General features: G+C 39.2%; 1 protein-coding gene across 4 annotated transcripts in view; it reads left to right on the top strand.

The window, feature by feature from the left end:
- Positions 1-12324, top strand: part of CTNNA2 (catenin alpha 2) — a 1072448-nt gene that overhangs the window by 973696 nt on the left and 86428 nt on the right. For all 4 annotated transcript variants that reach the window (XM_053924989.1, XM_053924987.1, XM_053924988.2 and 1 more), the window contains 3 exons: positions 888-980; positions 1603-1759; positions 8039-8239. In XM_053924989.1, the coding sequence (XP_053780964.1) occupies positions 888-980; positions 1603-1759; positions 8039-8239 (451 nt within the window). The remainder of the gene's footprint in view (positions 1-887; positions 981-1602; positions 1760-8038; positions 8240-12324) is intronic.

The following is a 12324-nucleotide window of genomic DNA, read 5'->3' as shown; positions in this document are numbered from 1 at the left end:
CAAGCCTGGCTGGCACCCCTTCTCTTCTCCTTTGCCTTTTCTAATTCCCATCCTCCTGTCCTGTTTACACCTGCCTGATGGGACTTATCAGTGTTTTGATGGTTGTTTTGTGTGCTGTTGGCCTTGGCCAATCAATCTGACCTTGTATTACCAATTCTCACTCCTCGAAGAAAAGGGATAATATAAATTGAAATGCTTGACCTGGGATCTTAAATGCAGTTCAGCTGTTTTGGTTGGTGTCAAGTGTTAAAAATATGAAATTTGAGTGCCTTTATACTAGCCCTGCATGTTTTCATTTGCCCCACGCTCCACTGCTACCTATGGATTATACCAATCTCTTCTACACATTTCTCAGACCATGCAGCCCCTGAAAACATTACAGTTGGCTATTGTGGACTGACGTCTTCCTGACAGACTCTGACAGGCAGCTCTGAGTTCCTTCAGGTAGAGCACACTGATTTTTAGCTTACTATGAGTCTCTTTTAAATTCAAAGCATTGCCTATAACATATCTTAGTATTTACAATTTAGTACTTATGTGGCCCAAATCACAGTGTTCTGCATTCAGTGATGAGTCTAAGAGGGCTCGAGTTACAGAGTAGGGCAGCCATAGCAGACAATGGTTCAAATCAATGCAGGTAAAATACATTATTGTGTGTGCATGAGCATCCTGAAGCAATGATATGTTATTAGCATCCTATTCTGGAAGAGATGCCTAACTTAGTATTAAAACTAGTAGTGTTTGATTCAACATTGAAGGATACCCTAATCTTATTTGTGAAAGACTTCTCCTGGATGAGTCGCTCTCCAGAGAAGGTGCAAGGTCACACAACAGGACACTTTTCCTTTGCCCCCATGTAATTTTCACTCAAATATTCTTCCATTCAGGTTGCCAATTTGGCCTGTTCTATCTCCAACAATGAAGAAGGGGTGAAATTAGTTCGAATGGCAGCCACCCAGATTGACAGCCTGTGTCCCCAGGTAAGCTTTATTCACTTTGTTTCAAAAACTGGTTGGTGACTTGATACTCAGGACGTTTCACACTCCAGCCCTCATGTCACTCTTTTCCTTGCCTTGCCCTCTGTCCTCTCACTGAAATGGGCTACTGAACCTCTATGGGCTGTTTCAAGTTCTGCTTTTATCAAAAAACAAAAGAGAGAGAGAGAGAGAGAGAGAATCTAACTATTCCAGTCTCTTCACAATTACTGTGGCAATCATTATCTCTTCTACTCATATTGGCTTTGTTTTATTTGTTGTGGGCTGTTATTTAAGTATTCCATGTCTATATACCTTGTTTCAACAACTAAATTATAAGCTTGAACATGTAGAACAAGAGTTACGCTTCTGCCACGTCTGTGATAAGTAAACAGGACTTGTCCAGTAAACACTTTCAGAAACCTGATGCTAATTACTGTATCTTAAAAGAGAAGCAAAGCAAACAAAAACTAATGGTAGTTGATGATGTACTTCATCATTCATGTTTTTTATTGTCCTTCTGAACACTGAGAACCCACTTATCTGAAGAAGCTACACAGCTCGGGGTTTCAAGATGGTATTTTGAAGAGAGTTCTCAATGTGTCCTTGGACTGTTTCTAACGAACAGGTCATCAATGCGGCTCTCACCCTGGCTGCCCGGCCACAGAGCAAAGTTGCTCAGGACAACATGGACGTCTTCAAAGACCAGTGGGAGAAGCAGGTCCGAGTGCTGACGGAGGCTGTGGATGACATCACCTCGGTGGATGACTTTCTTTCTGTTTCAGGTAATCAGAAACAGGCCCCTTGCAAGGAGGCTGAAGGAAGAGAGCAGGATGAGATAAGGAAATTTGTAAATGTCATGGGTCTGTGTTTCAAGTGCTCTTCTTGTCCCTCTGAGCTTTCAATCATCTCTGCAAATGTGACTCTCATACCCTCTTGAAAATTCTTCTTCAGTGGGCACATCATTTCAAGATACTAGTCAAAGCATTAGCAGGGGAAAACACAACTTTCCAATAAAGATCAGAAGCCCAAATGGATTATTTAAGAAGACTTAGGTTCTTTTCTAGTTCCTGGTGTTTTTAAAAAGAGGATGGTCTCTGATGCAGCTGAATCACCCATCTGAAAAAGGGTATGGGGTATTTGATTGGTTAATCTTTATGGTTTATGTTTACATCTTTAAAAAATCTGTTTCAATTTGGCTGTGGTGAGGGGGTCATTTTTGTAATAAGTGAAGTTGTCCAGGTTTTCCATAAGCCAGGAAGAAATATTAGCCACAGAATGAACCCATTAGAAGATACTTGGGAACCATTATTGAGGCTTTGGGCACTTGTCTATGAGGCTGTGTAAGGAAGAGAGAGAAAGCAAGCAGAACTAGTCATCCCTCGAAATTCTGATTTTCTTCCTTGTAAATGAAGCCAGACTGAAGGATGTTAGTGCATTTGAATACAGTGCAGTCAGTGACTATTTTGACCTGTAATGGGATTCATCAGTGCCATAGCAGAATAGGACCACCAGCCCAAAACTGGGTCTTTTTCCCCAAACACCTTTGGCTCAGTTCATATAGAAGAGTCTTTGTGTGAGGAGTAGGGGAAGAAGTCACTGGAAACATTGGCCTCCAATGTGAGGTATCCAAATAACCTAGTAGCCCTTGAAAATTTCAAATTGACCCGGTGTTGATTTTACCCACAGGTGTGTGGAACTCACATCTGTTAAGTCAGTCAGCCATAGCCTTGACCATGCTATTCTTGCACTTGGCCACTGAGGCCTGAGAGGGAGAAGTCACAACACTGCTGGTAGGACCAAGCCAACAGGGCTGCTGACTGCAGCAGTGTGGGAGAGATTCCTAGGGGAGGCGGTTGTATTTGGGAATTCTTCCTAGGTGTATTCTTTCCTTCTCATGAAAAAAAAAGAAGATGGATTTCCACTGGAGGCTTCTGTTTAAAGGTTGTCTGACAGTGGCATAGTTGAATCTATAGATCTGATGGATAATCGAAAAGCTGACTTTGAAACCATGGAGGGCAAGACAAGGCAGATGGGAAAAACAAGCTAACACATGCTCAGTGTCTATAATTTGCCCAACTCTCTGCTGTTTGCTTGAATTCTTGCCAAAATTCTGTGGAACAAGTTTTGGTATTCTGAGGCTTTGAGAAAATGAAGTCGTTGAGAGGGTAGGTAACTTGGTGGAGAGGGCATTAAAATTCAGATTATCCTCTTTTCAGAAGTTACATGACTCCCAATAAGTCAAGCTAGAAAGGAAAATTCCTTTGGTGCTTCTAGCTTTCCTTACAGCTCCCTTCCCTCCACCTCTGGCATCTTCATTTCTCTCTCTAGTCCCTTTCAGAAATCCATCCTGTTCTTCATTCCCAAGGTGCTCTATTTTGATGACTCATCAAAAGAGCTATTCACTTATATATACTCATATCTAGGATTTGGCTAATAAAGAACTCAATGTTGCCTTTCCTGGGATTTTTGCTTTTATGATGTCCGAGTCCTAACATCACAAAAGATGTACCCAAGAAATGCATCTCTCATGAATTGTTTAGGAGCTATCTGGATAGGCACATTGGGGATTTGGATAGGAAGGAATAGAAGGGTGGCCAACAATATTGAAAATCTTTCTAATATGTACCCAGTTGTTGTCAGGATGACCACGGAGCCCCCAGGAAGGGGCAAGGGGATGCCCCACCCAGGCTGAGATCTCACAGAGCAATCCCAATAGCCCCTAGAAAGCTTACCCTTCATCCTCTTCTAGCTACAAACGAGTAGAAAATACCCACACTTTAGCTTTTCCAAGAGGAAGCATTTCAGAACTTCTCACTTCCCTAACTTATCCCTTTCTTTAAATGTCTATACAAAAATTTCTGAGGAGGGGGAGAAGCAAGGTGGGCAGGTCCTATCTCAGACTTTTTCAATAGTGCATAGCTTTTCTTAATTTTCTCACACCATCCCCACCTCTTTGCCCCCTTTCTCCCTGCCATTCCTTTGTGCAACTCATTATTACTGACAACAAGAAAAGGCTTTGGCCTCCACTGATAACACAGTACAGTCCAAGCCCAGTGGTACAAGTGCCACAGCTGCCATGACAGGAGAGTGAACAGCACTGCCAGGGAGCCGGCCTCGCTGGGCCTGCTGGAGCATGCCTTTGGAGGCAGCAGGCACCTTCCCACAGAAGAACTTGACAGATAATGACCCATCCCACTCTCCTGCTGGTAGGCTGTGGACACAGCCCAATAGTTGGGGAAACTACTTCTCATTTCCTCTCTGAGCTGGAGCCAAAATATTTGCATTCTTAAATTGCAAGATTGGCCCAGAACATATTTTGAAATGGCACTAATGACATTTTATATATCAGTTTCTTCTTAAGGGAATATCTATTCTGGCAGGAAAGTCTATTTCAAAAACAACAACAACAACAAAGATCTTTGTGTTTAAAGGATGATAGTGTTATGTGTTTTGTTTTGCTCATGCTACCTGGACGTGTGTGTCTCTGAGTGCAACAAGTTTGGGGTGCGACGACTCTGGCTATTAACGTTACAGGAGCAAAACCAATTTTCCAATGTGACCTAGGCTCATAAAGAAATGGAATGGCTGTGTTAGAGCATTTTAACTTTTTCCCATTGGGCAAAAACTACAATTGCAATACTGTTTTTAAATGAGCATCTTGGCATTAACCATGTAGCAGTTTAATTCTTGGGTTTGGCTCACAAAATAGCAGGCATCTAAGATCTGAAAAAGCTATTAACGCAATCCTATAATGTTCAAAACTCTTTTGTTTTTTGTTTGCCTTTTCTTTTTCTTTTCTTTGATTCCAGGGTCTTGAGTTTGTTTCCTTTTAAAAATTCATACTGTGAACTTCGTTTTTGAATTTAGAAACAATAGCTTTAAGGTTTATAATGATTAAGTAGTTTGGTCATCAGTGATTTCTGTGACAAAATTACATCTTGTCTGAAATAGGCTGCAAAAATTAAAGGAAGTTTATCACAGAATCTGTTGCAGTCAAACGTTTTATCATATGTTTAAATGCCATGCTTTATATCCAGGTGTGATACCCGAAATACCTGAGCACCTTTTCCTAGCAGTGTAATCATCTCTGGAATGCACATGATTTTTATTACTACTTTCACCTCTCTGTTATTTTCTAGTTGGAAGAGCATTCCTCTGTTTTCTTACTTAATGAATTCTTTCTCTTGAAAATACCTTAGTATCAAAAAATATATTTGATTGTCCCTTTTCAATGGACAAGTTTATTCACTATTTCTTCTTTGATTGCCTCTTGTGTATGAGGCAGCCGTGAATGCAAATATAATTCAGGTGTGGGTGCTGCCTTCAACTGCTTCATTGTTCTTCTTGCTAGACACCAGATCAGTGTGTTTCCAAACCTGTGAGCCCCTGGCCTGAGGTTGTAGGGAGTAGGAGGAGCGAAACTATTAAAAGGGGTCCAGCAACACATATTTACAAGTGTTATTTTGTGATTAAATCATGTCTACATACACAGGTATAGCTCTTTTTAAAATACGTTGTTGGTACTTAGGTTAATAAAATGCAAGTCTACTTAAAGAGTCTTTATCATCAGAGCTTTTATATATATGCCATATACCAGTAAAACTACTATTGTGAGGGAATTGTGACTTGTTTTTTCCATGACAGGGTACCTCTAATTGGAGGAGATTGGGAAATGCTGCATAAACTGTCTTAACATTTCAAAAAAGAGTTGACTCAGAAAACTGAGTCAATACTTTATTCATATGATATGATTAACCTGGTTACCATTGAACAAATTAGTTGCTGATCTGACTAATTAAAAGCAAAGTTTTTTATGTCAGATTTTCAACTTCTGCTGGCCTCCTTCTGCTATGTATAGTTTATATATACAAAAGCATATTCTTTTTCTTGCCCTTTAATTAAATTAGTCACATGTTCTAGTTTGGGAAATAGAATTTTTTTAAACTATCTTTTTATTTTAAGATATTGGGTTTTAAGTGGGTTGCACAATTTAAAAAAATAACTCCAGAGAAATAAGTATCATAATTAACAAATTCTTTTTCATTGAACTCCAAAATTCCATCTTTAAACTATGCACAGAAAAGCAGTAGCTATGCCTATTCTTATACTAGGCTATTCAAAGAAAATGGCAGCTGGATGCCTGTTTTTGACATGAAGACTTCTCAGTTGCTCACTTTCAGGGATCAGGGAGTATTTTAATTGTTTGGAAGAATCCAGCAGAGATATAAGAGAGGCCTACTTCAATCAAAGTTTTGTATTTAAAATTCTGTACCAAGTTTCATTTGAGTAAACATTTTCCTCAGGTGTCCTTGTAGGTGAGTTTGCATAATAAAATCCAAGATCTCATAAAAAGGGGAGGTTTTCAGAATTTCTTTAATCAAAATGAAAACTTCTGAGTTTATATTTTCAAAACTGATTCTCTCTTTTACTTAGACAAATATCAGCATTCAGAAGTACTACTACTTGGACTTTAAGATGCCTGAAAATAAACTGATGAACAAAATAGAAACAGAAGTATGGACACATGGAACAGACTGACAGCTGTCTGAAGGGAGGGGGGAGGGAAAGGGGTTAGCCAAAGAACAATAATGCATAACCCACAGACACGGACAACAGTGTGGTGATGGCCAGAGGGAAGTGGGGAGGGGGTGATGTGGAGGGAGGTAGGAAAAGGGGAGGCAAATGGTGAATCTGTAACAGTGTCAACAGTAAAAATAAAGTTAAATTAAACATTTATTTTTCTGTTCTAATTTATGTTTGAAATGGAAGAACTAGGGATTATAGAAATCACAAATTTGTTATGGTTGAGTGAGGAAATCATACTATTGAGGTCAAAACAGATGTTCCTTGATGAAAAGTGAGTTATACTTTGCAATTTCCTACCAAAATGTTTTATAGGAACAACTCTCCCTTCTGAACGATTCTGTCGTGAAAGTGGGAGGGATCTATGGTAGAGACTGGGGTTTGCCGAGTACCCTCCCATTTCTTCTTTGGGAATTTTAAAATTAGAGCTAGTTCTAGAAACTGTTTAAAATGGTAAATATTTATTTTAATCCTTTATTAGCTATTCATTGAGTTTGGCAGTTACAATTTTTAAAAGGTACTAGATTATTTAACGTTATTTCCAAACTTGTTCTATTTATCTGTTTGGTGTGTGTATGTGTTATTTTCAGTTTAAGTTATTTTCTTTCCTCACACAGAAAATACTAAACTTTTTGAACATTTCCTTAGTATTCTATTTCTAAAGAATGTGCAGAGACATAATTACAAATCTCACATTGGACATGAGAAATACAAAATTGCATCCTTGCAAAACTGTGAGGGAACAGATCATGTGTTTTCTCTATGCTAGTAGAGAGCAAAGCTTCCCATCCTGCTTGATTGGGTTCTATTTTGGGCAATAGCAGGAAAGCGATCACAGACCTTGACTCCAATCTGAGGGAACCAGCCACAGGACTGAATTGTATTTAAACTATGGAGAACTCTGTGACCATCTTCCCCACTGCATATGCCTTGTGCACGTCGTGGCATTAGAAGATGGCTGGGTGGTTTCCCCTAAATATTCCTTAATAAAAACACGATCAAACAAACATGCACCCAAGGCTGGTCATGTCTAGAAAAACCTCTGGTCATGTCCAGAAATGTTCCTGTTTGGCCAGTCAACTTAGTGTGAATTGCCACAAACACTTCTAAAAGTCTTTAGATCTCAAAACATTGAAAGAAACAAAGTTTGTGGTCTTCAAAGTATGCTCCCTAAACTGGGAAAATCTGCATCTGAGAACTTGATAGAAATGCAATTCTGGGGCTACAACTCAGGCCAAATCAAAAACCCTGGGAATGATGCCTAATAGTCTATATGATTTTCCAAGTCCTCAGGCTGTGCTCAAGTTTGAGAACCACTATTGTAATTATAAACTTTGTCCTTTAAATGTCATTTCTGTGTTGTTAGGCATATATGGGTATGTACAAGATGATGGTTCCTGATAGTGATGAATCTTAGATTGGTTATTAAGGTCTGACTAATGTGACATCATACACACATGTACCTGTTTTCTCCTCAGAAAATCACATCTTGGAGGACGTGAACAAGTGTGTGATAGCCCTCCAAGAGGGGGATGTGGACACTCTGGACCGGACTGCGGGGGCCATCAGGGGCCGGGCAGCTCGAGTCATACACATCATCAATGCTGAGATGGAGAACTATGAAGCTGGTGTATATACTGAGAAGGTGCTGGAGGCTACAAAACTGCTCTCTGAGACAGGTAAACATGGATATTAGATTTGACCACAATGTGAAGATGTGATTAATTTCCAAATTTGATGAAACCCATTTTATTGTTTCATATAGGCCTTTGTGAATCTGTATGACATATGAGCATGGAAGGGGCGCTGTCTTTGTTTCTTGAGTTGAAGTTGGTATAACTTTAGCAGAATAATGATCTTATTGCTTTGCATGCATAAAAGACTTTGTAGTTTTCATATACAATCTCATCTGATTCTCACAAGTGCCTTATGAAGTAGGCAGATAAAAACTTATTTCCAATTACTATGCAAATGTGGCGATTCAAATCAGTTAAAAGATGGCAAAGTTTTCCAAGGCTAGAAAGTAGTGGAGATGTGATTGGAACTTGGAATCTTGAACTTGAAAACGATTTCTTAGTCAATTTCTTGAGAAGATAAACCTTGAGGAAGGACTGTGGATGGACAACCAGTGGGAAGGATGCCTACAAAATCTAGGTAATGCGTGGATATGAAGTACGTAAAGAAAGGAGGTGGTAGCTGCTGGCAAAGGGTTAAACATTCACTATATTTCCTGCCCCTGTAGGAAAGCCTTACATGCCCTGCTCCAGGGGCATAAGACTGCCCACTAGGGCATCAGTGCTGTGCTAAGACATGGTTACTTATGGGAGCCTGTCATAGCTCTGTGGTACATTAGGATGGAAGAAAGACTTCCACTGATTTAGTAAAACAACTCATAACTTTGAATAGAAAAAATATTGGCCTATTTTTAGTAGTTCATGTTCTTGACTAGTGTCTCTTGGCTTCAGACCATTTCTAAAGCCCTTCATGCCGTGTGGATTTGTATATATGGGAGACATGAGAATAAGTTCAGGGAAGGAGAGAACACAGAGACTTTAAATCTATATTGCATGGGGTTATGAATAAATAATGAGTTGGGTCCCATGCCTGCACAGAAGGACCTCTCCTCAAACCCCAAGGTCGGTGGGGGTGGGGGGCTTCTGCACTATGCACATGGACTTTGGAATCCACTGGGCTAATCAAAAAGAGATGGGACTCTCGAAGGTCAGATATAGCAGTGTTCCAAGTTCTGCAAGTTAGAAACATGTTTCCTTCTACAGAGAAAAAGTGTTTTATAGAGATTTCTGTACATATTTGTTAGTCTATAATACCAAGAAAAAAAGATAAATGGACACTGGTTGCTCTCTCTGAAATAAAAGCAGAATGGGAATAGTGTAATATGACAAAATAAAGAGCATATTCAGAGATTGTTGCTCTTGAGAATCCTCACAGATTTAGAATTAGCAATTATAACAATAACAATACTAACATCGACTTACATTTTAATTAGCTGAAATCGGCACTGTTTTCTTTCAGATAGACTTGCCCTCTGCACTCAATAGAGCAAAAGAGCAATGCAGCGAGCCCCACAGTTCCTCTCCTCACTTGGAAGAATTAAGAAATAGGCATATAACTTTCTAAGTTAAAGACTTTTCTTTCACTTTTAGGGGACCATCTCACATTCCTGTGGGCACTCGGTTCCTGGCCCATTAGCTCTATTCTTACAAAGTCTCAGCTTCACGTGGCATATTGGACATAAAGCAGCACTCCCTGGGGTGCGGCACTCGGAGAAGTGTTTCGGAGAAAGGTGGAACACCTGGAGACATCACTCTCTGCTCATGCCTGCTTGCGGGCTCCGAATAATTGTAGCAGATGAAAGATACAGAGCACATAGCAGACTTACATGTGATTTTTGTGCATACAAAGATTTCAGGCATTGTTCAAGACACAATTGGGTTTTTTTTTTCTTATTGTATCTTGGGATGCTTTAATGAACAGAAGGAGTGGTGCCGCTGACTCAAAATCTACTTAAAAGCAAGGGCAGTGCGCTTAGTTGATTGAAATATTTTAACATAATTTTCACCAAAGTCTTGAAATGTATACAATTATCTGGTAGATTTTTTTTTTTAACTAAAAAAGAAAATCAGTGAAACAGTGCAATCCATTCTGGGTTGTTGTTGCTAATCAAGACTTTGCTCTTATTTGTTAATTTTCAGAGCTTTTAAAATTCTCATCATTCCAGCCCTCCCTTATGGTGATTGAATACTCGGGAGACTTACCTAAAGGCACCTTCCTGATTCTGACATCCACATTTAGTTCTTAGTTGATCAGATACAATGAGCAAGATATTTAGATATATTCTCTTTTTCAGGATCTATCAAAGATAACTAGGAAAGTAACTGGGTAGAAAATATTAAAATAGACAGTTTGTACACAACTGCAGTAGCAAATACAAAAATACATGTCAAGGAAAAGTGGATGTTAGTAGGCCAAGAATTAGAATATACAAGGTATATGAATTCTTTTGCTTCTCTCACCAACTGTTCTTATCTTTTCTAAACAGGAACAGAATTGGTTCTTTATGTGTAACTAGAGAGGTTGTTAAAGAAATGAAGGCAAAATTGTTGGCCGTTAACTCATTGGTTGCTAATTAGAATTGTTGAGAATGTACTAGACACGTGGAGTTTGAGGAAGACCGTGGGCTCAGATCTGTGATTACTGTTGTGCAGAGTTTTGTTGGAAAGAAAAAATATATAGATATATATACACATACACACACATATATATTATATGTGTGCATATATATTATACATACATATATACATATATTTATATATATTATATATATATTCTCAAATGAATTAGTCCTCTTGTAAGGTTCTGGCTATGCTAAGGAGACATCTACCCTCAAAATAAAAACTCATATGCCTATCACTAATACCCAAGTTTCTATGTTTGGGCTAATATTTTGTTCTCGATTTTTTAAAAACAAAATTTACAGCCACATTGAATTGGTCACTGTTTAAAATCTGAACCTATCAGACTTTGTCCTCAGAGCACACTGTGTTTTGGGAAGAGAACATAATGGCATTGTTCAAGGAGGGAATGTACCAAGAAGGGTGAAAAAAAGGAAAGGAGTCCAGCACATGGAAGACAAAATGGCATGTTTTCTTTTGCCTTTTTACAACCTACAAGGATCTGCTACATTTTATATCTGAGTTGTTAGATTCAAGACCACAAGGCAGAAGTTTCCAACCTGTGCATTATAGGATGCTTAGTAGCACCCCTGGCCTCAACCCACTAGATGCTTGTAGGACCTCCTCCCTATTCCCCACCAAGTGGTGACAACTAAATGTCACTAGATATTGCCACATGTTCTTGGGAGATTGTAACCCCATTGAAAATAACTGCCCTAAGGGGAAGAAATTTCCCCAAAGAGGGGCAAGTTAAACAAGGAAAAATGAAAATCAGGTGTTGTGACCATAGGGCATGGTGAAGGGAGTGGACTAGGCCTGTATTACAAAGAAGCAGCTAAAAAAGGCAGATTGTCCAAAACCTTTTGACTAGAGCAGAATTTGCTGCTGAAGGGGTTTGCAAACACAGGCCAGCCCCCGTTTAGACACATAAATGATGCAGGGGTGGGTCTTGGTAGAGAAACTCTCACTTTACCACTTGACTGCCTTGGTTGAGTGGCTAGGAACTGAGAGCGAGCAAAAGACCGTTCTTTGCCGAAGAGTGCTTTTTGTGTTCATCCGAAGGCTGAGTTAAATTAGAGGACACATTTTGTGGATTATGAGGATGCTGAAATTCAAGGGCAATATTATACCTATTTATTTTTTATAAAAGTAATCTAGGCTGATGAAAACACAATGAACTCAGTCTTCATCAGCCCCATTACATGCTTACATATTTGATAGGCTCTTCAATAAAACCTGAATTATAACCGTCAGCAGCTTGGTAGTAAGCACATGCTTGACCAGGCCCGTCTTCAGAGATCTTACTTAGAGTCAGGTTACAGCAGAAGGTTGAGTGGGGCTTAAATACATTCAGTGATATCATATTCAGATATGTAAAGAGCAGCTCATTCTTCACGGAACAGATTATATTGAAATGTCATTTTTAAATTTGATAGTTGATGCAAGTTCGTGGCAATGTGTATGTGATGAGGTTGAGAGATCTTTGAGATTCTGCCAGCAGTTCCTGCTTCAGTGCGGACAAAAACAGAAGAAATAGAAAAATAAAGTATTTTTAATGGGATTCTATGTTA

The sequence above is a fragment of the Desmodus rotundus genome, chromosome 5 (genome assembly GCF_022682495.2).
Source record: "Desmodus rotundus isolate HL8 chromosome 5, HLdesRot8A.1, whole genome shotgun sequence".
Classification (NCBI taxonomy): domain Eukaryota; kingdom Metazoa; phylum Chordata; class Mammalia; order Chiroptera; family Phyllostomidae; genus Desmodus; species Desmodus rotundus.
The sequence above is the reverse complement of the archived record's forward strand: the minus strand, read 5'-3'. Positions and strand labels throughout refer to the sequence as shown.